Genomic DNA, 27811 nt, shown 5'->3' with positions numbered 1-27811 from the left:
AACCCCAAAATGCCAAGTCTGAGATGAGAACATATGCTGCAGGAGACCAGTTCCACAGCCCGAACACACAGACACACACCAGAACACACGCTGACATCCGTACAGTACAAATGAGCACAAACGCCCCGCTGTGCACAGCTGTTTTCTAATATAGAGAATTTACAAAATATAGATTTTGGTGTATCTGTTAGATCTCCAAGGTTTTCAATAATACAAAATAAAAAATACAAAAAGACAAGTAGGGGTTCCCACCCTCCCTCCCCAGTGACGTCTTCATTTGCTTGTGTGTCTCTTACACGCATACAACTAGCATAGTCTAAAGAAGGGCACAGAAAACTTGTTTTACCTAATAAATATTTTCTTTTTCTCAGAGCCACTGCTCCCTACCTGCTCTCCTCTTGCCTCCCTTTCATGATCAGTCCTATTCCCTTCACAGGGCACTGTGTGCGAGGAGATGTGGGCAGAGGACAGCGAAGGCCATGCCCTCCAGAGCCAGCACTCCTGCCCCAAAGCACCGCCAGGAACCAGGGTGCAGCCTTGTCTGACAGTTAAAGGCTCACGTGGAAAAGCAGACTCTCAGGGTCCCTGGGCTAGCGCTGAGCCCACCTGCCCACCCTGAGGCCTTCCCTCAGGCCTGCCACTGTGCACTAGACTGAGCTCCCCAGTGAAGGCTCCAGCGGCACCTCCGCTCCACCATGCATTGGCAGCACCTGTCAGAAAACTCAAGATTTCAGCTGGAGTCTAGCGGAGTCTTCTGCAGAAACATCTTTGGTCAGCTTGGTGCTCGCAGGACGCTGGCACCAGGGCCCTGGCCGGAGGCCACACCCACCAGCAAAGGCAGAGGCTGCTTCTGAGTTAAAGTGGAAATCTCACCAGCATGGCTATGTGGCTGGGGTCTGGCTCCCCCACCTGCCCACGTGGTGCAATAAGAAGCGGTTTCCTTCCCTCTGGAGGCCAGGCTGCTGGCACCACTGGCTGGCAGCTGCTAACTGAGGGGGGGCCCTCCATTGAGAAAGTAGGTCATCATCTCGCCTTTGCCTTTGACCTTGACCACGCCTCGGCACTCCAGCTGGTACGTGTTGGCAGCCAGCACTTGGTACATGTCTGTGGTGACCTGAGGAGGCAAAAGAGAGAGAACAAGCCGCGGATGACCCTGGCTATGAGCTGCTATGGGGGCAGAAGTTCCTCTGAAGGCCCACCACCTGTCTGCCTCCCCAACACAGGTGTGGGGCAGCCCCTCACTGAGGGGCTCTGGAGACTGCTAGGGGCTTGTCATGGGATAACAACAGCTATGGTTCTTAGCCCCTCCCAGGTACTACTTCAGAGCTACTCCAAGTGTCCATACTGCTTGTGCACAGGCAAAGAGGGGTCCAGTGCGGGATGTGAGCAGAGGAGCTTTCAGAGCGGTCGGTCACAACCAATAAGCAAGTGCAGAATGAGGGTCTTCCATAGAAGTATCACTCCATTACCACTACAGACCAGAAAGATGTTTAAACACCTGGGAACCACTGTTTATTTAGTCTTCCAGAGGTAAGAACTATTATCACCCCCGTCCCAGGAAATAGGCCTCACTTGCCTTTGCTTATGTGGCACAGCCTGGACTCTTCTAGATCTTGTGCATGTCTCTGCCTTAGCTTTGGGATCAAAGAAGAAAATTCACTAGAGCCTTATTGGTATACTGCTGTAATGGGCAGAGGGAAGCCAGGTGACCAATGCCTCATAGGATGCTGCGGACACTCTCCTGACACAAGGACTGCCAGCTATAACTATGCACAGCTTCCCAGACTGGCTGTCATGAACCAGGAACTAAGTAGGTGTGATGGGTGGGCTGCTAAGATGACTGCTTTGTTATGAGCTAGGCTTTCTGCATGAAGAGGTCCTAGTGCAGCTGGTGCTATGGTACCAGGCTGGCTGTTGGTGGTGCTCTGCATGCCACTGCTCTCAGGACCCCAGCCTTTCCCTAGCACAGGAGTGGAGGTAGGAATAGGCCGTGTCTCCTGGCACCTCATACAGCATCCACAAACTGGTCCACATGACCAGGGCTGTGCTTGGAGGTCCTGTAATTTATTTCAGCAGTATCAATGTGACCAGAAAGCCTTAAAAATTACACAATTAAGCTGGGTGCCAGTACTCACACCTATAATCCTAGCTACTCAGGAGGCTGAGCTCTGAGAAAGAGGGAACAGCTTACACTAAGCAAGAGGAAAGAAATGTACATATCACCTGATTTGGAAGAAATAGCTGTAGGGTCAAAGTTTGTGGAGACCATAAAGCTTTATAGATCATGATAATGACAATGCACCTCATGAAGGTTAAAATGTGTTTGTGACTTTAACTAAGTATCACTATCCCACAATACTGTGAAATTTATGTAATCACTTAATCTCAATAAAAAAAAATAGAAGGGCCTTTGGGTCAGACTAGAACAAGTTGTCCTGAGGAAAGTGAAGAAGAGCTGCTGGAGAGCTACAGGCTTGGGAATCCCAACACCAGTTTGCAGGGATGGAGGGAGGAAACGAAGGGTCTGGGCCTCTGGCTGATCCCTTGACAGCTGGGCCTGATGGATGAGGGTAGAGCATTCATGCACCAGGCCCAGAGAACTGTGAGCTACTCTGTGCAGGTGTCTTAAGTCCTATGTGTCTAGACCTGGGGGGCCATGGCTCCCTACAGCAGCCTTAGCATGCCAGTAGCAGCACTGCCTACCTTCACCTACCCAGTTCCTTCTGTGCCCAGCAGAGGGCTCTGCATAGACCCTGTAAAGATCTGTCCAAGGTACTGAGAGCTGCAAACAATTGAGTTCTCCAAGCTTCCAGAACTAGTGCCAATTTTTCCATGACCCTTGGATTTTGAGAGGGATTCTGACTGGGAATTATGAGTGGTCTGCCATGAAGACCCCTCGTGTACTCACCTGGATGCGGTCAGGCACACCAGTGCTGTCCATGCGGCTGGCCACATTCACCGTATTACCCCAGATGTCATACTGAGGCTTGCGAGCCCCAATCACCCCGGCCACTACAGGGCCAATATTGAGTCCTGTGGGGACACAAGTCAGCCACACTCATCAGGTTAACGGAGATGCTTGTGGGGCTCATCCTTGTTAGCATCACTTCTGCACAATCTAGGTTCTCTGACCCCTTACTAGAAGATAACCAGGGGCCTTGCTAATTGAGACAAGGGACCTGGTATACCCTCCATCACTCCTGCACATGGGTGGTTAACCCACCCATGCTCAGCCCTTGCAAGTCCATTGCCATGCATGCTGTCTTCAAGGCCTCTGGTGGCTTCCTGCATAACCCAATTGCCTTTTCTTAATCTTCCCTCTTGGTACCTGTAAAATTAACTCAGACTCTACATACAGAATTCACTCCTGTTGTCTTAATCACTCCTGTGGGTCTCTGCCATTCTCTTTCTTAGGAATTGGTCCCTACCCCAGTTCTCTGCACAGTTCTTCTCTCTCTCAGTTCTGTCACACCATATGCAGCTTTTTACCCCATGTGCTATTACAACCGTCTACCTCACTGGCCACACCAAGTCCTGATGGCTTCTGGCTATTCTGAAAAATGTTCCCAAATCTGTATTAATGGGTCTGCTTTTCAAGGATCCTTAGTTAAATCTTGGTAGATTATCCAATTTTATTGGACTGGAAATAAGTCCAATAAAGTTGCTAAGGAAGTTTACAAAAATAAGCTGGGTAGAAAGCAACCTTATATGGCCCCAAGGGTGAAATTAACACAGACTCAGACTGCATGTCAGTTCTAGCCAGACTCCAACGGTCTTTGCCTGGCCTTTGTAGTACCAGTGACAAGTAGCACTTTGGTCAGGTCCACAAAGCACTGTGCTCAGAGGACAAGACGAGCAGATTGTTCAGTACAGCCCAACTTCTGACAGAACAAAATGTCTCTTAATATAAATGATCACAGTATTTGTTTTTCATAACTCAGCATTTTTCAGTTTAGTGTGCTGGTATTGAGAACTGAAATGCCATTTTTTTTGGTGAATTGCTGCTGCCATAAAATAGTTGAAATCTGAATCATTTAAGACTTGAGATATACCCAGGAAGTTGATAATGCATGAAACTTGAAGAAAAAGATCTGCTTTCAGAAAGTATTTTCTACCTTCACAGACCTCAAGAGGAGAGACTAACACTCGATAAAGTTTCCATTACAAGAATGACTTGTACTCTGTCAGGCAAGAGAAGATAAGTGAGCTTCAGAAATACATTGCACCTTACACAATGTGTTCAGAGTGGTGACTCCAAAATCACTGATGGAAGGTACAGGTAAGTACATGGACACTCAGGGTTTTCACTACTGTGCTGTCCACTCTGTGGAGTTGAAGTTGTCAAAATTGGTATTAAAAACAAAGCATAAACAGAATAATACCTATGTCTGTGTCCAAGTATTTTTGTTGTTGCTTTAAAAAAAACTTTTTTTGTTTTTTTTTTTTTGAGATGAGGGCGATCTCACTGTGTTGCCCCAGGCTTGACTCAAACACCCAGGCTCCAGCAATCTTCCTGTCCCTATTTTGACAGCAACCCAAGGCCTCTGCTGGAACTCACTCCTTCCTCTCCGGGAACCCCACCACTGCCTCTGGACACACCAGCATGTCCACAAAGTTCTGTTGAAACCATGCCAAAAGGGCAAGGCATTTGGCAAAGGTGGAGTGCAGCGACGGCAGCAAAAAGCTCACAGGCTCTACTGGTCATATCCTGCCATCTCCCTTCCCCTCCCCAGTTCACAGGACCTAGAACCCAACAACTACCTCCCAATGCACTTTTTTTTTAAAGATTACTCTGGCTTTTTAAAACTGTATTTTTTGTCTTTTCTTTTTTGGTACTGGGGACCAAACCCAGGACGTTGCATTTTCTAGACAGCGCTTTGCCACTGAGCTATGTCCAAGCCCTACTCTTTCTTTAAAAAGTTGAAATATAATCAATTTCTTATCAGTATTACCTGATTCTTCTCATGGTTAGGCTTTTAAAAAATTCACTTTACTCTTCTTTTGCTAATAATTTTGTAGAGGATGTGTTCATTATTTTTTATAACTTTGTAAATACAATGACTGATAAAATGTTTATACATATACCATTGCTTATTGTTCCTGAACTTCGAATACTTCTAACTAAAACAATACTACCATTTACATCAGTGTTGCAAGGAAATGGCAGTGCCCTCTGCCCAGAGCCACCAGAAGTCTCTAATTACCAGCACAGAGCATCCCAACAAAGCCTTTCCAACCTAGTCTTCCCAACACACACAGGCAAGGCAGGAACTCAGAAGTGTCAGTCTGTATCACCTGCAGCCTAACACGCCTGGGCAATGTCAGTGCTGAGTGACCTCTGTGTGCTCCCTCTGTTTCTGGGCAGGAAAACACACTACCACATCACCTTCTGCTGTCACCGCACCTGCTGCTGAACGGCAACAGCAGATGCAGGATGGGGGTGGCAGAGCCCACACCAGCCCTCCCTCGCCGGTCCCAAGGCCCCCTCACCGATCTTCATCTGGAAGTTGTTGAAGGAGTGCTCGTTGATGTACTTCATTTGGTCCATCAGCCTCATGGCGAAGTCCGCCAGGGCTTTGATGTGGGTCTTGCCCACCTTGTCATAGGTGGAGTCGTTGAGGCCTGAGGCGGCCATATAAGTGCTGCCGATGGTCTTGATCTTTTCCAGCTGCTTGAACCGGTCCTCACTGATGATCTGGACAGAAGGAGGCCAAACCTGGGTCATCCCCAAGCCTGAGGCACTGAGGTCTGCAGGGAAGGGTGGAGGATTTCTGGGAACTGTAGCAGCATGGTTTTCTGTGTCCCCTGTTCACCCAGTGGGGGCACTGACTTGGGCCTCGGCTCAGTGGCACAGTAGAACTGCACTTTTACCTACTGTACAGGTGGCCTATGTGTCCACGCCACACCAAGAGCCCTGAGGATATGGTCACCACCAGGCCTTCCCTCCACCCCCAGGGACTAGATAGCTTTTTTCCCATTCAGTGGCTTGCAGGCCCCCTTCTCAGAAACCTTCACCATCTTGGTCCAGAGAGACAGCTCCGCCGGCAGTGCCCTAGCTGCTTCTAGTCAGCCACAGTCACTGAGCTGCCTCAGGGATCTGAGGGATACCTCCACCATCCCCAGCTCCCCTCGTGCCCCATGGCCCATACGTATTTCCACTGAGCTTGTGCTGCTTGCACTCAATAGAGGACCCAGACTGCCCTGGTCTGCACACACTGGCTACTCAACACAAGAAGCAAAGGAAGCGATGGCTTGTTTCTGCCACCTAACATTTCTGCCTGCCTTCTCCTCTCACTTGAGACTCCTCCATCTACTCACTCTCACAAAGCCCTGGGCATAGACACTGGGCTATCCACGTGCCTGGGACCATGAAGGTTCAAATTTAAACAGCCTGAACTAAAAGGCTAGCTGTGCCGCTCACAGGCCGTGACCTCACGTAAGATATATTTGGTCTCCTCTAGACCAAGTGCCAGGTGCCTAGGACAATGCCCAGGAGACTGCCAGGTTCTTTGCCATCAGCAAACACCAAGGTGGAGGGAAGGGGAGCTGGGAACCCATGGGACGCCCCCACCCACACCACACTGCCTCCCTTTGCCCAGCACCTCATCAAAGTCTGCGATGATCTCATTGAGCAGCCTCAAGCACTCGACACCCTCGTTGTTGGCTTCAAGCTCCACATAGAACTCGGAGAAGTTGGCGATGGAAGCGAACATGACGGCCACACACTCGCAGGACTGATAGTAGAGCTCATCGTTGCGCCTCTCACGGGCCAGGAAGTGGGCGGCCACGTCCTTGGGCAGAATGTTGTGCAGCAGCCTCCGGTTGTAGGCCTGCAGCTCCTCCATCTCCTCTTTCTCCTCTGTGGCCTGAGGAGAAAGGAACCGGCAAGAGGGGTCTGAGCAGCAGTCCTACTGAAAGCAGCATGCCAGTGGCTGAGATCTGAGGACTGAGGCTTGAAGCCATTCCAGGCAGGAAAGTCCATGAGATACTTATCTCCAATTAACCACTAAAAAGTGAGAAGTGGAGTTATGATTCATGTGGTAGAGTACTAGCCTTAAGAAAAAATGCTCAGGGATAGCACCCAGGCCCTGAATTCAAAAGACACAGACACAGACACACACACACAGACACAGAGACACACACACACACACACAGACACACACACACACACAGGCCATGAATTCAAGATACACACACACACACACAGTATGAGTCATACTAATGCCAGCAGAAGGTTTCAGCAAAGTGCCCAAGCTAGCACACTACCACAAGAGCCACAGCTCTACTTCTAGCTTTTTTGGTAGTTGGTAGGAGAAAGAATCCCACAGACTTTCTTCTCCAGTATGATTTTGAACCATAATCCTCAGATATCAGCATCCTGAGTAGCTATGATTATAGACGAACCACCAGCACCCAGCCCTATTTTTGAAATATAATTTTACTGATATTATTAAGGTGTGGTACAGAGGGGTTACCATTTCATAAGTTGGGTAATGAGTAAATTTCTTTTTTTTTTTGGACATTGTCACTCCTTCCTTGGCTTTCCCTATTTCCCCCTCCTGTCCCTGCCTATAAACAGTCACTATTTTATGTGTTGTCTAAAGAGCATGGCTTTGACTGTGGCAGTAGGAATGGGGGGTTCGAAACTAGCAAGCATCTAACTCTCCCTGCTTGCTTCTTGCCAAATAACACATGAGAGCTTGAGGCTGGAAGGAGGCAGAGATGTGAGTGTGAGTGGAGAGGCTGAAAGGACCGTGTTTGCTCAAGACTGGAAGTAGCTGGCAGGGGAAAGCAATGGTCCACACCCATATCTGCAAGGACTCTTGGGCTACTGACGGGCTCTTGGGCTAGTGACGGGCTCTTGGCCTTTTGTTTTCTTCTTATGCTAGGAAATGTGATCAGAAAAGCAGTTTGACCAAGGCTTCTTTGACTGACCCTGCGGGAAATCAGCTCAGAGGTCTGCCCATCCCTGGCTCCCTCCAGAACAGACACTGGCAACAGACAGCAGAGCAGGTGCCAGTGAGGGTGGGAAGAAGCCATCACCATTGATTTTTGCTTCTCCCTCCTCCCAGTGTAGGTGCTGGGTCATTCACCCTCCAGGTGAAGGAAAAAAAGTGCAGAGCCTTCAGTCAGGAGCAAAGGAGTGCACCAGATGAGTTCAAAGCAGAGAGCACTTCTGCACCAGGTGTAGAATCATCTGACCAGAGTGTCCATTGGACGAAGGCTTAGAGCAAGTCCGCTGGCTTCCTTGCCCTTGATGGCAGACAAAGGGGTCCCTGGCTGCGGGTGGCTGTGTTGATGAAACAGTTAGGGAAAGGATCGCTAGTAGGGCCACTGGAAAGATCTAATTGGCCTTCTTGGGACATTCCTAATGAGAGATGCTTTCCATTGGACTGCAGCCAGAGGCCAAGACAGCTCCTCAGAGCCCTGATTCTCCCTGGGGTGGTGGCGTCCACAGGAAAGAGCTAGCATCTTCCCAGGATTATGGGGCCAGGGGCCTGTGGAGGAGAGCTTGGTGGCTCAGCCACAAACTCTGCCCCTGAGCTAAGAAGATCTCCTGATCATACTGTCTACCTCTGGCTGGACTCTGGAGCCAGGGAGGTATGCCATTGAGATTGGGGGGCCATTCCTGAGGAATGACCTGCACCCCAGTGGGTCCTGCCTTCCCTAGCCCAGCTACCCTCAGATGCCAAAGGAATCCAGTGGCATCATCCTGCTTTCCAGCCCTGGTGACCTATGCTCTTGTGACCACATCCTTCTCCATGAATGAGAACCACTTGCACCTGGCTCTGGAATGTGGCCTTGGTAAGGAGGCTGGAGTGGGAATTCTGTATTTCTCCTCACAGGCTGACCCATGGAAGGCCTGCTGACTGTCCTGTTCTCACTGTTTGCTCAGGCCATGCGCCTTGGACCCAAGGAGGCCATGAAGCAATTTGGTTCCTTTAATCTGCCCAGCAGGATGCAGAAAAGGGACGCAGGGTCACAGGGGAAGGAGCACTGAGGGGAAGGCTGTGTTCCTGGTGCCAAGAACATGGGACTGACCTCTGACAGCACACACCCTTCTGACAGGACATACACAGGTCAACAGCAAAGGGACTGTTGGGGTGTCCTGACCATCTCTCTCTGAATCAGAGGCCTGCTTTCAACTTTCTGCCTGTTGCTATTTGCTAGATGTTATTCTCCAGGATCCCAAAAGCCCAGGAGAAGCATGGGTGACAGAAGGGCCAGCCAGTATCATGAGTGTGCTGGGCAGCTTCAGGGGAAAGGGGCTGCCACAGGCTAATGGTAGAGGTGGAGGGCACCGGGGCCAGTGTTTCCCCTTGCAGGCCCTCTAGAGGCCTCACAGCTGATGAAGCAAAGTGACCAGAATGGTGGCCAGCATGCAAGGGAACAGCAGGCTGAGGGGGACAGGGAAGGTAGGGAAGAGAAGGAGGAGTGCGGGGGCTCAAGGACTCGTGCTGCTGGTGCAAATGAATCAGTCTAAGAAAGACAGGGTGGCAGATTCCTCACTGCCAGGGTGGCATTGGTAAGCACAAATGGAGAAGGTCAGAAAGAAACCAGAGGCTCTGGATTGAAAATCATCTAAGTAAGCTGCCCTGAGCTGATACAGTCTGGAGATGGGGCTGTGCCTGGATAGGCAAGAAGGCCAGGCTTTGGCCAAGCACTGAGAGAGGCCAGACTTGCAGGTCTGAGGCAGTGCCCCTGGAAGCCTTCTCCTGCGAGTGCCCTTTGCACCCTTCTCCTGGCCCTCTGAGGTGGTCCAGCAGAAACGAAGGGGCCATGGTGCTGCTGGGAGCCCCTGCCTTTCCTCCAGGTAGACAGGTCGGTGCTGGCTACATTCTAGCCCTGCCCCATGCACTCAGCCACTGATCAAATCCACCACCTTGGCTTCTTGCCACCTGGTTGGGCTTCCTGTCTATGCCTTTGGTGCTCTTTGGTCCTTTCGCCTCTGTAGGAGGCCCCACTCTGGTCACATCAAGCCCTGGACAGCCTCTCCTGCCAGCCCCTACCACTCTCCTGCTACTCTTCCTTGACACTGCTTACTGCCCACCACCAACTAGGACTGCCATGCCTATCTGTATCTGCCTGTGGACACACGTAGAAATGCTAGTTGCCACTGCTGCGCCCAAAGTCTACCTGGGCTCCTTAGGGTCTAGCACAGCCTAAGTGGGTGTATCTGGTGCTCCAGGATTTTGCCTCTGGGCCTGAGCAGAACAGTTTGTCAGTGCAGGACAAGGGCCTGGGCCAGTGTCCACATGCGGGCTCCCTGGACTCTTCATTCATTCCTAAGGGCCGTGAAGCCTGGGTACCTGCCTGCCTGGCTGCCGCCCAGAGCCACTCACCTGCAGTTTCCAGAGGAAGTCTAGGCGGGCAGTGGACTCCACCTGCTGAGCGTGCAGGTACAGGGCCAGCACGAACACTGAGATGATGATGGGCGTCACCACCTTCAGCGCCACCTTGGTTGCATGCTCAGGGCTGTGGGGCGAAGTTCACAACCTGAGTCCACCAGGTACCTTACAGCAGGCTCTAGGCTCCTGCCCCAGGCCCTTTCTCCTTTTTTATTTTATACTGTATATAGTTCTTCCTCTTCCTCTGCTTCCTGCTCAAGTTGCCTGAGGTGTTGCCTCCTCTAGGAAGCCCTCCTGTAGCTTCACAGCCACTACGCCTCTCTTGGTGCCCTCCCCCCACAACTCAGTGTTCCCCTCTGATCCGCTGGAGAGATGAAGCCAGTTCTGTATACCCCAGGTCTTTCTCAGTGGATGAGTGCAGAAAAAGGGTAGCCAGCAGGCTACACCACTCCCATCTCTGGACAACCTCGGACAAGTCTGTTTACCACTCTGCACTTAGGTTTCCTTATCTGTACAATGGGACAAAACCCTCAGTTTCCAGATAATGACAAGGGTTGGGTTACTGAATACAGGATGCCAGTGAGATACTGGACAAGCAGGAGGCTTTCCCCAACTGGCTTAAAGTCCTCTGAACACTGACAAAGGTTCTTCATAAGTGTGTCTACAGTAGCTCTGGAGATGGGTCTGAGGTCCTATTGAGTCTACAGATCACCCTGGCAGGGGAGATCCTCCTCCTCAGCCTCTTCTTTCCCTGTCCCACCTAGTCCCAAAGCCCCTCCCCACCCAGACAGCAGTGGCCTTCTCTGTCCCTTCTGTGCCAAGGGCAGGGAGGGGCCCGGTCAAAGAAGGAGTGTTCACTCACCACTGGGAGGTCCCGTTGTTGTTGCTAGAGTCTCTGTGAATACAGGTTGGGGGAAGATTGTTGAGGCCACTTTTTTGTGTGTAAATCATCCACCAAGCCCACTCACCCCCATGCCTCGCTCTGCAGCCCTTACTACTGTCGCTCTGGGCCCTGCCATCCAGCGCCCACCAGCATCGGTATCTAAACACATTCTCAACAGGGAATGTAGCAAGCTAGCATTTGCTCATCTTGACTATACTCACCCAGCTCTTACCTGGACCCTGTCTGTCCAGCTGTCCTCACTTTTCACTCATGTGGGTGGATACTTGTCCATCTTTCCCCCATCCCTGAGCTGCTGTCCAGTGGAACCTGACACCCGCACTGTCCCATGGGACATGTGAGCTGCTGGCCACAGATGGCTACTGAGCCTTGAAGCATGGCTAGTGCAAGTTAAAAGGTGCACTGTGTGTAAATGCACCAGGTTGCGGACAGTGTAGAAAAAGATGAAGTATACTAATTTTTAATTGATTATGTTTAAATGATCATATTTTGGATGAATAAATATTATTAAAATTGCACGTTGGGGCTGAGAACGGAGCTCCACAGTAGAGCACTTGCCTAACTTGTACATGGCTCAATCCCAAATCACACCTTCTGCCTTTTTAATGATAGCTGCTAGACGATTTTAAAGTACACATATGGCTTACATATTTTGTCTACTGAGCAACACTGCCCTTCACTCACACACAGCACTGCCCTTGACTCCACTACTGTCCTCAGTAGTGGGAGGGGAAGGAGGAGAGGCAGGAAAGAGAGGCTGGGATTCTGGCCCCAGACTGGATCCATGTGTAGAAAGGGCCTAAGCCTTCCTCTCCTCCTTCCCCTTTCCTCTCTTCCTCCCTCTTTTGGTTACCTGTCCCCACAACTACCAACATTCTGTTGGGTTATTTATTTATTCCTCAGCACTCAGTGCTTGCATATGGTAGGCCCTCCATAAGTAACTGAATTCATGATCAAATGGATAGATGGATGATCCCTTCCTGTCCTCAGCCTGGCAGAAGCTGCCCCTGAAAAGTGGGGAACAATTCACTGAGGCCTGTAGCCAGCCGAAGGCAGGAAGGCAGGGGTGCTGGTTGTCTCAGCGTGGGAATGAGAAAAGGGGGAAGGACAAGACCCTGTCCTGCTCTGCCTCAGGTAGCCAGGGCAGAGGAGAAGCAAGACGCTTCCCTTAAAGTTGTACTGCGCAACCAGGACTCCAGGACGTCAGGCCCCTGCTCTCCCTGCTTGCCTGCAGTGCCCAGGCTCAGGGTTGGGTTTGGGAGGGACCACCTACATGGCATTGGCGGTAACCAGCAGGTCAGCATTGTCGAAGAGTGTGACACCGGGGACCTCTACGACAAGCACGTAGATGAGCTCTATGGCCAGCATGAGCACCAGCTTCCCGATGCAGCTGATCTGCAGGAACACGGAGCAGGCCAGCAGGGTAAGCAGCACGCTGTAGGTGAAGTACTGAGGAGAGAGGGCGGTCCATGCATCAACTCTCCAACCCTGCCCTGCCCCACAGTCCCAGCCCCACCCACCCCAGCCTCCAGTGGAAGCTGACCCTAGGTGAAGGGTGGTTTGGGAATGCTTCTGCTGGGCCTCAGTGGGCCAGTGAGGGGGTACACAGTCATGTGAAAGCAGGGTTCCAGGCCAGAATGATCTGTCCACTCCTGATCCACTACAGTCTGACTATGACCTCAGACTGATTAATCAATTTCTCTGAGCCCAGCTTCTTCATAGGCAAAGCTTCCTATCTCGGGAGCTCCCTGCACCCATTACACGAGGCGAAGCTCTTGGCACTGTGCCTGGTCCTCTCAGTAACTGTGGGGAAGCACAGGCTTCCGGCTCTGATCTGCAGCTCCGAGTCCACAGCTGGAAAAATGGGAAGCCAGAGGAAGCTGGCTGCATGACTGCCCTGCTGCACGGCTGCAGAGAGGGAGGAGCGCCTGTCTGGGTGGATGTAGCTGAGTCCTGCCTCTGGGCTTTCCTGGCTTTGTCCACACAGCAGTGAAATGGCCGAGTTCCTTCTCAGGGTGAGGAAGGGAGGCCAGTGACGTGACGGCTTCCAGCATCCCTCCCTTCAGTTCTGAGCTGTGCAGTGAGTCAGGGGTCCTCAGGGAACCAGACCCAGACAAGGGCAGAAGGGCCATCACCACTCAGGGCTCGAGTGAGCACCTTGTGGAGAGGAGGCGGGAGCACTGAATGTCATGGTGGATGACAGCTAGAAGCCTCACCTAGCTGCTGGTATTATAGGTGGTGCTTGTGCCATTCTCAACAAGGATTCTTGGCATTGCGTTTATTATTGTTGTTGTTGTTAAGTAGTTGTACAAAGGAGTACAGTGTGGCATTGCTTTTTGAATCTAGATGCCTGTAGATACAAAATTTCTTTTGGGAGCCAGGGGTAGCGGTTCACATCTGCAATCCCACCCACACAGAGGGAGATCAGCTCAAGGGAAGCCCAAGCAAGAAGTTAATGAGATGCCCTCTCCACAAACAGGCTGGGTATGGCGGCACATGCCCATCATTCCACCTAGGTGGGAGGCCATAGACAGGAGAATCACAGTCCAGGACAGTTGGGGCAAAAATTCAAGATCCTACTTAAAATATAATCTAAAGAAAAAAAATAAGGATGGAAGCCTGGCTCAAATGGCTGAGTACTTGCCTAAGAAACACAAGGTGCTGAGTTTAAACCCCAGTACAACCAAAAAAGAAAAAAAAATCCTTGCAGTGTTCTAGAAGAGGATGGCCATATGAACTGGTTAACACACTGAAAACCAGGGGCTGGGGAACAGGCGCGGTTTATAGTAGTTCTGGCTGGGGACTGGGTTTCTTCTGTTCTCCTCTCTGCTCACCAGCCCTGCGGCAGGGGCTCAGGTGGCCTTCCCTGAGTCAGGAGTCTAGAAGTGTGGCTCTCCATGGAGGAGAGTGAACCCCTGGAGCTCTATGGCTTACCAGCTGTGCAACTTCAGGCAAGTTACTAACCTGGGGGATAGGTGCTTTAGCTCCATAAAGGAACAAAGTACAACCGCAGTCATTGGGTTGTCATGAGCCTTGCTGAATGGATGCAGCAGTGCATCTGGGCCTTGGTAAGCACCACACAACCCAGAGCGACATTGCTGTCATTGTTACAGTGAGGCTGAGGAGGTGGTCCCTGGGCTCTACATGAGGTGTGACACAGGCTGGGGGCCAGGGGGGGGGATGTCTCTAGCCCACACTGAACTGGTGGCCCTGACTTTGCTGAGCAGCTGGGCAGGGTGGGAAGGGCAGGAGGGCCTGCCTCCACTCCTGTCCCAGCCCTGAATGCCCTCCTCCCCCTCCCCCCTCCCCGCCCCACGTACCTCGGGAAAATTGCAGTTGGGCCAGCGGCTCCTACAGAAGCCCTGCTCATCACCCAGGCTGTAGTTGAAGACCGACTCCACCACATGGCATGCGTTGACCTGACTCTTGGTGATGTTGTGCTCCTGGGCCAGGCAGCCCACCAGGTCCTTGGAGTTACACATGAACTGCGGCAGGGAAGAAGGCACAAGGGCTGATGTCAGCCCCTGGGGGCCAGGCCAGGGCTGCCCACCCCACAGGGCAGCAGGTGGATGCCAGGATGCCTTCTGACTCAGTGCAACTGCACATGTACCAGGAACAAAAGAGGAAGAGTCTGAGGATGGGCACAGCTTGCTAGCACACTGGATGGGGTCTGGGCGTGGGATGTGCCTTTCATCCCTGAGATGGGACTACCTTGGCTATCTCCCTGTGTTCTCTCAGCCTTGAGAGTGGGGAAGTAAAAGCTCTCCAGAAGCTCAGCAGTGTAGGTCTCAAGCCTGTAATCCAAGCTACTCAGGAGGCTGAGGTCTGATGATCTCAGCTCAAAGCCAGCCAGGACAGAAAAGTCTACGAGACCCCAATTAACCAGCAAAAATCCAGAAATGGAAGCAGAATGGTAGAGTATCAGCCTTGACTGAAAAAGCCAGTAAGAGCCTGAGGTCTTGAGTGTGAGTCCCACTATGTGCACTAACAAACAAGCTCTCATGAGATAATAATTTAAGAGTCACAATTGATCCCAAATATGAGGTGGAACATGAAAAGGACTTTCCAGGAAAGCACCCTCCCAGCCAGGGTGTGTTGGCTGCAGAGTTTATTGAGATATAACTGGTGAGGACATGGAGCTACCCACCATGTTGACAAAAGCTGAAAGGAACACAAGAGTGATGGTGAATACGCCAACCAGGGTGCTGTTCATCTTGGAGCGTACGATCTTCCTGGAGAGGGTCTGCAGTGGGGTGGGGAAGAGCTGGGAAGGGGGAGGGAGGAGAAGACAGAGATGGAACAGTGTTAAGTGAAGATCTCACAGAGGGCTATAGAGGAGCTCCTTGGAGCTGCTCTTCTCCAGCTCAGCTCCAAAGGCCTTCCTGAACTCCTCTGGGCCTAGGAGGTTCCAGCCTCACACCACTAATCACTGCTGACACTCTGCTGCTGGTCAGGAGGGTTATCTTGAGGTATCCCTTTGGGATAATGAGACATCCTTCTTGAACCTTCTTTTGTGGCAGGAGGAAGGATGGTTGTGATTTTTCAAATCTAAGCTTACATTAAACTCTTGACTAACAGACATAGAGATAAGCTGGAGAAAGAGTCCAGAAGCTGATAAGATTCTTGACAAGGGTACCATTGACAATTTGACAGTGGGCGGGGGGGAATCATCTTTTCAACAAATGGTGCTAAAGCAAAAGGAAATCTTCATGAAAAAGAACAAAGTTGAGTCCCAACCTCACACCATAGACAAAAATTAACTCCAAATGGATCAGAGATTCAAATGTAAATGCTAAATAGAACTGTGAACATTTAGACGAAAATACACAAGTAGATCTTTGTGAGTATGGATTGGGCAATGATTTCTTAGAGATGACTTCAGAAGCATGGGTAAGAAAAGAAAAACTATGAAGTGAACATCATCAAAATAAAAAATTCTGTGCAGCAAATAACAATTTCATGAAAGCAAAATATTTGTAAGGATGAGGAGACATTATAACCCTTGTGAACTGCTGGTGGGAATGTAAAATAAGTTTACTGCTGTGGAAGATAATATCATGACATAAGAACTTAAGCACAGAATTACCAGAAAATATAGCAATTCTACCCAGTATATACTCAAAATAATCAAAAGCAGGTTACTTGTATGATGCTCATGGCAGCATTATTCACACTAAGTTGAAATGGAAAATGCTCAAATGCCTTTCAATTGATAAAGGGATAAGCAAAATGTCATACAGACACACAATGGAATAGTATTGAGCCATGGAAAGGAATCAAGTGCTATTATATGCTACAATTTGGATGAATCTTGAAACTATTATGCTAGGAGGAAAAAAAAACTGTCTTAAAAAGGCCACATATGGTATGATTCCATTTATATAAACTGTTGAGGGCATGCTAATTCATACAGACCAAGTAGATTAAGGTTACCAGGGGTTGAGACAAGCAGAAAATAAGGATAGACTGTCAATGAATATGGACTTTCTTTTCTTTTTTTCTTTTTTTTTGGGTCCAGTCATGGGGCCTGAACTCTGGGCTTGGGCACTGTCCCTCAGCTTTTCAGCTCAAGGCTAGCGCTCTACCACTTGAGCCACAGCACCACTTCCGGCTTTTTTCTTTTTGCTTATGTGGTGCTAAGGAATCGAACCCAGGGCCTCAGGCATGCAAGGCAAGTGCTCTACCACTGAGCCACCTTCCCAGTCCCAATATGGACTTTCTTTAAGAATGATGACAATATTCTAGAATTAGACAGTAGTGATAATTGTACAAATTTGTGAATACATTGAAGACCTGAGAGTTACAAGGTCATCTACATTTATAAAGGTGAATTTTACAATATATGGTTTTTAATCTCAATAAAGCTTTTATCTTTATTTATCCTTTATAATCCTTTTTTTGGGGGGTGGGGGAGCAGTACCAAAATTTGAACTCAGGGCCTTGCTCTTGCCAGGCTGAGCATACCTCCAGCCCTGATTCTTGCTGGTTATTTTTAGGATAGGGCCTTGATTCCCCAAATGGGCATATGCCTGGTCTGTGCACCACCTACCTTAGGCTTCCCATAGTTGCTGGACAACAGATGGATGCATCACCACATCTGCATCCAGCCTCACTCTGCTGAGATGGAGTCTTGTGAACTTTTTCCCCAGGCTTGCCTTAAACAGAAATCATCTCTATCTCAGCCTCCTAAGCAGCGAGCATTACAGGTGTGAGCCTCCAGAGCCCAGCAGAGTTTATTATTTTTAAAAAAGCCCTGTCCAGCCTCTTATTAGTTGTGTAATGCTATGGACATTAGTAACTGCTTCTATGACCTTACGAATAAATAGGAGATGTCTATTTCCCAAAGTGCATCCTAAGACTCGATAATGAGATGATGTTTGAAAGTGGTTTGTCAGCTGTTAAATGCAACAGAAAAGTTAGTTAGGAAGATAGTTTCTTTTTTCTCCCCTTTCCAGTGTTGGTAATGAATCTAGGACCTTATGCATGCTAGGTAAGTCTCTACTACTGAGCTATCTCTCCCAGCCTAGCATCTGCATTTTAAAAGAGCTGTTCTAACTATCCAATCTCCTTTTATAGCTATAAAAAGTGAACTGTCTGCTAGAAAAAAAAAAAAACAGGCTGGCGACCTTAAGAATAGCCAGAACATGCTGGACATGATGGCTCATGCCTGTAATACCAGCACTCCGGAGGCTGAAGCAGGAAGATAGAGAATGTGAGGCCAGCCTTGCTACATCATGAAATGAAACCTTATTTCAACAAACAAATAAATAAAACCCAACAAAAACAACACCTCAGCAAGACCAAAGGATCGGTGACTGAGCATAGAACATTAGGCCCATGACCCTGAAGTATCTGTGCAGGAACAGGGACCAAGCCTCTCCCTGTGACCTTGGAAGCAAGTTGCCATTTTTCTCAGAGGCTTGACCTTGCCCTTCTCTGAGCATCCACCTATGTACCTGCCCCGGTCAGCCTGAGCCAGACCACATGATTTCTAAGATCCCTCCCAGACATGACCACCAGTTCACCAAGACCTTGACCATGAGGTATCTAATCATTTACAAGACTCATGAAGGGCTTTGTTTGGAGGCTGGAGAGAAAGTCCTTGACCACCTGGTGAAGGAAGCAAGGGAAAGGCTTGGTGGATGAGGAAGATGGGAGCCTGAGAGTTATCTACGAAAGACAAAATGGCCTTGGAGCAAGTCCCATCAAGAGACAGAGCCAGGACTGGGGACACAGCATACTCAAGAGAAGCGAGAGAAACAAGATAAAACAGGAGCCAGGTTCCTGGTCCTGGACACCTGCTGCCAGCCTGAGCTAGATGTTACCTAGTGGCTCTGAAACTCTGGGCCTTTCGAGGGCCACCTTTCTTATCTGTGTGATGGTCCCCAATCCCTAATCGCTGAGTTTCCCTCCAGAATTTTGGGGGCCACTGGAGACCATGAGAGGCCTCCTCCACACTGGCGTTCAGCAGATGTTCCCTGACTACTGTGCTGTGCCAGGCTCTGGCACTCCCATTGTCCCACCTGATACCTGAGGGATAGATGCCAGCATCTTCTTATTGTAGGTTTACCCGGACTGACCAATGTGACTGATGGGAACAAGGCTTGCTGCCAATACCGATCAAAAAAGGTGTGACCCAGCCTCATACAACCCCAAACCTCCCTGCCTGGGCTAAGCATGATGCTCAAGTCCTCGGAGTGGCCTCTACGGTGAGGCTGGCTGGCTCAGGTCAGGGGGACTCACCTTCACGCAGGAGTAGATCATGGACACAAACATCACCAAGGTCAGCAGCAAGAAACAGGTCAGGTAGAAACTCAGCATGAACAGGGAGCTGGGGGAGGAGAGAGGATGAGGAAGAGCATGTCCAGAGGTAGTGCTGAGCTCTCTGATCCCCATGACCTGCCCAGGACACAGACTATAGGTCTCAAGTCCATCCTCATGGCTCCAAGGGCCCCTGGATGTGGAACCCAAGATTGTTCCATTTCCCTGAAGCCCACAGCTCGGACCTTTCCATAGTTCTCCGAGAAAGGGTCACACAGCCACGACGGTCTACTCTTGCCCTTCCACCCATGGCCACCTTTGTAGAGGGAACAGCAGCCCACATGGAAGCAGGAGGAAACCCAGGTGACCCCTAACCAATAGAGCTGTTCACAGGAACTATCCATTCAAGCTGGGAGAATCAATTTAAGAACATATCCTGGTTATCTATCACTCCACATTGTTACTCAAGATTTGATAAGTCACTGAGAGGACTGAAAATGGGTTTGAAGGCCCACACGTATAAAAAGATACATATCAGGAGTCCAGCCAGCCATTCTGAGAATGAGGGTAAGATATGTATTCAGAAGGACTGGATTCTTAACCCCTCTTCCTGGATTCTCCTTCTGAAGGCAAATCACAGGAGGCACTAGAGAAGTGACCTTTCTTGCCCATTACTATCCAAAGAACAGTACACCTGCCATCCCGCTGGGTTGTGGTGGAGGAGAGTAGCCTGGATGTCCAGCATTGCTGGCAAGCTGTAGGCTAGCAGAGGACCTGGGCCAGAGGGGACACTCCTGGGACAACAGTGCTTTTGTTCTTGGCTTCCACACACACATCACTGAGCTGCCTTCACAAATGCAGCAAGAGAAAAGGACTCCTCAGAGGAAAAGAAAGACCTTTGAAGTGGGCTTTTAAGTCTTCCCTAAAGGGGATGGCTAGAGAATGGCCTCTGGAAATGCCTTAGCCATGGGGAGTTTGGGCCAGATGAGGGGATGAAGCTTCTGCAGACAGGGCAGAGACCTGGCATGGCCCAGCCCCCAAGCCATGCTGCAGAGAAAGAAAAGTAGCAAACAGGAAGGATTGGGCACTCAAGCTAAGGGACTCTCAACTGCAATGGGACAAAGGCACAGCTTGCTTGTTGATACCTATGGTTCCTATTTATACCATTCCAATACAGAAACATAGGTTCTGGGTCAATAAGACCCACAATATCACCAGCTCTGCATAGCCTCCGTGTAGGGCAATGGTCTTAGCTGCAGTCACTGGAGCCAGCTGCTAGTGTATGGTTTTCACCTGCGGTATCCTGACAATAACAGCAGATACCCATATAAGGGGAATCTCAAGATTCCCCTTAGGTAAGAAAAGAAAAAGGGAGGAGGAGGAGGAAGAGGAGGAGGAGAGGAGGAGGAGCAGGAGCAGCAGCAGCAGGGCACTAGTGGCTCAGGCCTGTCATCCTAGGCTACTGAAGAGGCTGAAATCTGAGGATTGCAGTTTGAAGACAGCCCAGGCAGAAAAGTCTGTGAGACTCTTATCTACAATTAACCACACACACACACAGAAGTGTAGCCTGTGGTTCAAGTGGCAGAACACACTAGCCTTGAGCCAAAAAGCTCAAGGACAATGCCTAGGCCCTCATACCTGCACACACACAAAAAAGTATGGGAAAGATGGAGAACAATGGAAAAGGTGACACTGACCAAGATGTATTCATAAACTGATTTGTCGAATTAAAATCCTTTTGTACACTTACTTAAAGATAGTAATCATAGTCCTCATAACCCCTCTGTACAATAACATTGTTTTTTGTCTGTCATGCTGTTCCTCAACTCTTCAACTCGAGGCTAGCTCCCTACCACTTGAGCCAGAGTGCCACTTCCAGCTTTTTTCTGCTTGTGTGGTGGCTTTTTTCTGCTTATGCGGTGCTGAGGAATCGAACCCAGGGCCTCATGCATGCGAGGCAAGCACTCTACCACTGAGCCACCTTCCCAGCCCCCAATAACAATTTTTAAAAGATAATAATCATAAAAAGAAATAAATAAGACATATCAACATATAAGGCATAATAAATAAGGCATGTCTTGATGTAAGATATATTAAGAACTGTGCAACTTTCATCAAAATGCATAACCCTACTCTGATCAGAACACTAGACACACCCAAATCAAAGCAGTACACAATTAACCGTCCAGGGCTCATTAAAGGGCCAAAGGCATCGGAAGACAAGCAAGGCTGAGGAACCAACTACCTATCCTAGGTTGGAAAGCACAAAGGAAGGCAGTGTGGGAGCCCAGCAATGTGAAGGGAAAGTGAGGATGTCAGACCAGGTGTGCAGCTGAGCGAGCATTTCACTCCCTTTATCCGTGCACTGCAGCCACGGCATTGTCAACAACCCAGGGAAGACGTGTGAAAGGCACACGAAGCTGTCTGTGCATCTTTGCAAGTCCTCAGTGGGTCTGCAATTGATAAATAGGTGCTGGGTGTGGGATGCGTTAGGTGAAGCAAGGCTTAGAAGACAGAAGCACATGCAATGGATCTTCTATAGATTCGGGCTATAAATTAAGAGTAGAACACATTAGGAAATCTGACTATAGACTGGATGTTAGGTTACAGCAGGGAAAAGGTATGTATTAATTTCATTTGGTGTAGAAGGTTTTGTGACTAGGGAGGAAAATGTCCCTATAATAGGTGCCTGTTGAGGCTTTTAGGGGGAAAACCATCCTTGAATTTTAGAAATTAAAAAAACAATAACCGATGAACTGAATATTGAAAGATATTAACAATTGTATCTATAGGCTGGGTATTGATCATCTGCCTGTTTGAATGATTTAATGAAGAGTAAAAGCACGGATCCATGCACATGCACATACATGCATACACACATCTAGAGCACTTGTGTGAATGACTATTTACTAAACTCCATTTCCAAAAGCCCCCAAACTGCTGCCATCTCTGCTGCCTCCTTCCTCTTCCTCTGTCTCCTCTTCCTTCTTTTTGGCAGTACTGGGGTTTGAACTTGGTCCTGGGCTTGCTAGGCAAAGCTTCTACCATTTAGTTACACCCTCAGCCCTATTGGCTTTAGTTGTTTTTTTTTTTTTTTCAGATACAATGTGTACTTTTTCATCAGAACTGGCTTTGGTCTCCTGAGCTGCCTTCTTCTACTTTCTGAATAACTGTGATTACAGGCATGTGCCAGGATGCCCAGATTTCCCCACTGCCTACAAGAAGTGGTCTTTGTGTCACAGTGACACAGCCAGTCTTCTGAAGAATTCAGGAGCAATTCTTCTTGAAAAGCCTACGGAATCTGAAATCCATTTTTCAACATACCCACAGTAAGAGAAAAACATTTATCTTTTGAATATGTATCGATTTTGTTTGGCAAGATCCAAAGGACACGGAGAAGCCAGCCTGGCAGATGGACGCTTTGGGTGATTCACTGGGCAGTGGAAATGTGCTCCAATGCAATGCATTGATGAAGTAAGGAAAAGGGGTCCCCTGCAGAGGGCACTGCCCAGTGGGAAGTTTTCTCCCTGCTGTACAAGGTTACACCCCCTGGCCTCCAAGTCTCACAGAGGGAACTTTGGAAAACCCACCTGCCAGCCTGAACAGGTTCAGTCCAAACTCCCTTCTCCACTCTGCTACACCACCACCCTCCCACCCCAGGGAACCCCCACAGCAGAAGAGGAAGCCCAGAGGGCCAAGGATACTCACTGGGGCATGATGGTGATCTGGACAAAGCAGATGAAGAGGAAGACAAGCGAGGCACATGCCACATAGGCACCAAATCGGTCATCCACCTGCTTGGAGTACTGAGGGGAGACATATAGGGTGAGGGCAAAGGTACCAGGTCTGTCCAGCTACCCTGGGGCACCCCACTCCAGGATAGAGAAGACCTGGGAGCCATGCTGACTTAAGAGTACAGGCCACCAGCCCAAATGGCAGGCAGTGTGTGTGGGAGCGTGGCTGAGAGGGACTGGAATTGTGAGTACTGGACACTTGATGCTGGTGTCACAGCTGTACATTACTGGCACGCTATGTCACTATGGACTGTCCTCACACCAGCCTGGAAGTGGCACAGGACAGTCGGTACTTCTACTTCAGAAATGAGCAAACTGCAGCCCTGAGAGTTTCCGTGACCCCCAGCCGGGCTCCTTCATGACACTAACCAACTACTCATGGAACTGGAATTGTGGCAGTCACCCTGGCAGGTAATGTGTAAGTCAGGTCCACTTCCTGTACCATGGTTTTACTCCACTAATTGGGCTCGCCTCAGTCAATGCTGTCCTGAGTGCACAGAACCCCATTTAACCATGGGGACATGACACTCTGAGACATGACACAAAGGGAACCACCTAACCAGGGCCCAGCTCTGTCACCACTACACTAGAACAAGTTTCTTGACCACTCTCAGCGGTTGCTTTCTTACTTTTCCTTTCTTTTTACTATACTAAGGATTGAACACGGGGCCTTCTGCAAGACTAGTGCTCTACCACTTGAGCCAGGCACCCAGGCCTTTTGTCGCTATTCAGATAAAGTCTCAGTTAACTGGGCCTGAGTTGTGACCCTCCTGATTCCGTCTCCCAAGTATAGCTGCATTACATGTGTATACCACTAAGTCCAGCTTGAGCTGCATTCCTCCCTTCCTCCTTCCCTCCCTTCCTTTCTTGTGGTACTGAGGTTTCAACTTAGGGCCTTGCACTTACTAAGCAGGTGCTCTACCACTGAGTCATACCTCCAAGCCCTTAATTTGAGCTTTTTCATTCATAATCTTAGGGGATGGGACAGAGAGCTTGACTACCCTTTCCAAATTAACACCTGGCGCTTCTGGTGGGCCCCAAGAGGCTGGATGGCCAATATGACACCAGTATTTAATCTCCTACCCATTTAATGTGCTTTATGCAGAGAGCCCTCCTTTAATCTTTACTCTGATCCTGAGGTAGCTAAGGAAAGCGAGGTGCAGAATGGTCAAGATTTGTCCTTTCTAACCAAGGAAGTCTCCCTAGACCTCCATCTCCTTCCATAGTGTAGCTTCACAGGTGGGAAACTGACAAGAGCAGCAACTTCCAGGATGGTGAGCAGGAGAAAGCCATCCTGGTCCTCCCCGTGGCCCCTCACCCAGTGCCATACCTTCTTCTCTAAGTCAGGCTCCCTGAAAGTCAACAGGAACTTGCGGACATGCTCAGATCGCAGCCTGTCAATGCTCCTGGCATCGATGGCCCGGCCCAGAAATTCGTCCACTTCATCTTCGGGGTTTGCACTTTCCTGGGCATTCCTGGGGAGCAGGGAGTATAACATAAGCAGGTTGGCCATGAATGGTACAGTTACATGGTCACCCGGACTGACCCGAGAGGCCTAGAGGCCGCCACTGTCAGCCCTGGCCTGGGGAGGAAAGCAGGGATTAGGGCCAAGTAAGCCAGGAACAGGAGCTTGTGCTCTTACAACAGCACAGGCACAGAAAGCCACCTGAGGCTCAGGCCTACTAGTGAAGAATGGGAATGGACTTCTAGTATGTGGATTCATTCTGAATGTTCATTGCTTCCTCCTACAGCAAACAGTCTCTGCTGACTCTCCAGTGATTTCCTCATCCTGAAACTTAAGGTTGAGACTGGAAGGTAGAATCCCACCTCCAGGACTGAGATCCATCTGTCTATTGAACCAGGCTCTAGTCCTTCTTGGGAAAGAAGGCTCTATGGTCTTTGGGGACTAAACATAAAATCCCAATTTCTCAGGCTGGAGCTTGGTCTTGTTTCTTTTTCTTCTTTTTGTGTGTGGTGATATTAGGAATTGAACTCAGGACCTCATACTTGTGGTACTCTACCACTGGAGCCATACCTCCAGCCCCCTTTGCACTGATTATATGGGGTCTTGCTTTATGCCTGGGTCAACCTGGGCTTTGATCTTCCTATTTGTGCTTCCCCATGTTTCTGGAGATGACAGGTGTGTACCACTGTACCCACCCACTGGTTGAGATGAAATCTCACCAACTTTTATGAACAGACTGGCCTCAAACCACAATCCTCTGAGCTCTGCTTCCTGAGTAGCTAGGATTACAGGCTAAAGAGGATATTCTGAAAGTCCTGAGAACTAGAAAGTGGGAGAGAAAGAGGAGGAACTGGGTGTGATCTGGCCCTGCTGATGAATGTGCAAGGTGTATATTTTCCAGAAGCTGTATATGTGTGCACGTGTGTGTCTAGTGAAGACATGACCAGTGTAGTGTGTATGTCTAGTGGTGGATGAAGGGCACACAGACATAGCCAGGAGCTCCTGTCACTCAGCTCAGAATGTCTGTGGGATCGTGTTCCATGGGAACATGGGGGAGCTGTTGGCTGCTGGATGGGGGAGGCAAAGAAGAGGGGCATATTACTCACTTGTCCTTGGGGTCTTCAAAGCCCTAGAAGAGAAGGACAGAGAGAGAGAGAAGAGTGTGAAGACAGGGCACATCATGAGCATCAGGCTCCAGAGTGGGGCTGGCAGGCCTGCCAGGCAGCGGCTCATTGCTCTCTGCTGTGGACCAAGGCACTGGACACAGGGCTGTGAGATCCCTTCCTCTCTTCACTTCTCAAACACACTGGGATCCTTCCTAAGGCTCTGTGCACTGTGATTTCATTCTTTTTTCTTGCAAAGTCCATGAGTCTACATGTTTTCTGCCCATGCTTGACTCCCACCACACCCTCTGAACTCCCCTTCTTCTTGGCTCATAGATTTTAGAGGGTCCCCTCCCAATTCTGCCACCCACTCTCATCAGAGATTACTGAGCTGTTCACACACACACACACACACACACACACACACACCGAGCATACAAAAACCTACAGAAGTTCACAAGCTTCATACTTAAAAAATCAGCTCCAGTGACCTGCACCAGCTTTTTGGTTACCTGAGAGGTTAACACATTTGTGTAACACATTTGAGTAGTATGAGGACTCGGGGGTCAGAACCCATCTACACAGTGTGGGTGCTGCTCTGTTGTTCATTTCATGGGCAGATTTGGAAGGGGCAGGATCCTTACTGCTCCTCGTTCACCAACCACAAAGCCCTACTTACAGAGTTAATCTGTGACTCCCACAAAAGGGGAGATGTGTGCTAGTTCTGAGCTGCTGTGGTAGAACAGAGTCCCAAGGGGAGAAGGGGATAGACTCCAGGAGGAAGTGGGAAGGTGGGTGGCCAGGACAAGGACAAGGATGGACTCCATATCCGTGGCCAGTGTGGGGCACTGGTGGACAAACAAGTAGTTTGGCAAGTGCTAAGTGATGAGGAGTTCAAGTGGATTCATGTCTTTCTGTCCCCCATGAAGATCTGGTCTAGCAACACAAAACCAGAACAACTTTTTCCCCTAGTCAAAGCCACCTGGTGCTGAGACAACATGGTGTCCACATGGCATTGAAGCGCTCTACCTCAGTTCTGTCCCTGCTGGGGACTCCTACAGCCTTGTCAGCCTCCAGGACTCCATTTAAGTGACCAACAATTTGTTATGTGCCAGCACCCAGTCCAGGATGGCTGACTGGATATCTGCATACCCAGGCAAGTCGGAGCCTTCTCCTTGTCCTTGTCCTCTGAGAACCTGTCCCAGTTGGCCTTCCCAGCCCTAGATGAGTGTTCTGCCTGATGTTCTCAGAACTCTTCATAGCACAGCATGACTGGCAGCAGAGAACCTGATAAGCAAGCTCTCTGCAGAGCACGGCCATCAGGCACTGACCCACTGAAACCTGTCCCTTGAGCTGGCAACAAGTTTTCTATGCAACTGAGAACAATCAGGCTGTACTACACATGCCTATCTCTCCAGCTCAAAAAGAGTCCCAAGTGTTTTCAATAAGCCTGTTCCCAGCCAAGGCATGGTGCCTCAAGCTTGTAATCCTAGATATCTGGGAGGCAGAAATTGGGGTACCTTGGTTTGAGGCCAGCCTGGATAAAAAGAAGTTCTCACAACTCCATCTCAACCAATGCCTGGGCATGTGTGTTGACCCCAGCTATACCAATAAGCACAAGTGAGAAGATCACAGCTTAGCCCAGGCATAAAGTGAAACCTTGTCTCCAAAATAACCCAATGTGAAAGGGACTGGAGATAAGGTTCAACGGTAGAGAACCTGCCTAGCAAGAGTGATGCTCTGAGTTCAATTTCTAGTACTGTCAATTGACATAACTAGAATAATAATTAGCTTGTTCCCCGCTTTCTCCAATGCTCCCTTGGTCATCCCCTGAGGTGGGTGTGGCCCCTACCTCTCTCCTGCACTAGGCAGGGGACAGGGCCTTTCTCAGCACTCAGCTGCTGTGTTAGTGTGGAGATCACGGTATTGGGTTAGGATGGTACATTAGTAAAAGAGAAGAAAATGCCTTAGTCCATAAACCACTGCAGTGGCATCATTAGGAACGCAGTCAGGGGCAGGGGCATGGCTCAGTGGTCAAGCACTTCCCTAACAAGTGTGAGGCTAGTTCCTTCCCTGACACAGCAGAAGCAAAAAGAACAGAACAAAATAGCCATAGTCCAGCCGTCTGGGTGCAATCCCACCTCTGCTCACTAGTGACAGGACAAGGGTCCTATCACCTCTCCTTGCCTGCAGGTCCCAGCAGACCGAGGACATGCAGTTTTCCTGGGCTTGGTTGCATGAGTTCAATCCCCAGGCTTCCCACCAGCGGCCTTCTATTAGTCACAGAACTTAAAGACCTGACAAGCCCAGCTAGTCACAGCACTTCAAAAGCAGAGTCAAATTCAGATAACAATTTAACCTAATGGCACTACTGAGGAGTCAGTACCTTTCCAGCCATTTTGCTTGCTACTCCTGCATCCAATTTGCATCCTCCCTCA

The 27811-nt window shown here is 49.5% G+C and overlaps 1 protein-coding gene across 1 annotated transcript in view; it reads right to left on the bottom strand.

Annotated features, from left to right (window-relative positions):
- Positions 1 to 738: 738 nt before the first annotated feature.
- Adcy5 (adenylate cyclase 5) overlaps positions 739 to 27811 on the bottom strand; it is a 144367-nt gene continuing 117294 nt past the window's right edge. The window contains exons 18-30 of the mRNA XM_013019326.1: positions 25377 to 25399; positions 24136 to 24280; positions 22720 to 22817; positions 18994 to 19081; positions 15398 to 15514; positions 14571 to 14735; positions 12524 to 12699; positions 11212 to 11244; positions 10344 to 10476; positions 6603 to 6866; positions 5491 to 5695; positions 2909 to 3033; positions 739 to 1114 (exon numbers count right to left, since the gene is read on the bottom strand). Coding sequence (XP_012874780.1) covers positions 986 to 1114; positions 2909 to 3033; positions 5491 to 5695; positions 6603 to 6866; positions 10344 to 10476; positions 11212 to 11244; positions 12524 to 12699; positions 14571 to 14735; positions 15398 to 15514; positions 18994 to 19081; positions 22720 to 22817; positions 24136 to 24280; positions 25377 to 25399 — 1701 coding nt within the window. The 3' untranslated portion in view covers positions 739 to 985. The remainder of the gene's footprint in view (positions 1115 to 2908; positions 3034 to 5490; positions 5696 to 6602; positions 6867 to 10343; positions 10477 to 11211; positions 11245 to 12523; positions 12700 to 14570; positions 14736 to 15397; positions 15515 to 18993; positions 19082 to 22719; positions 22818 to 24135; positions 24281 to 25376; positions 25400 to 27811) is intronic.

The sequence above is a fragment of the Dipodomys ordii genome, unplaced genomic scaffold (assembly GCF_000151885.1).
Source record: "Dipodomys ordii isolate 6190 unplaced genomic scaffold, Dord_2.0 Scaffold45, whole genome shotgun sequence".
Classification (NCBI taxonomy): Eukaryota; Metazoa; Chordata; class Mammalia; order Rodentia; family Heteromyidae; genus Dipodomys; species Dipodomys ordii.
The sequence above is the reverse complement of the archived record's forward strand: the minus strand, read 5'-3'. Positions and strand labels throughout refer to the sequence as shown.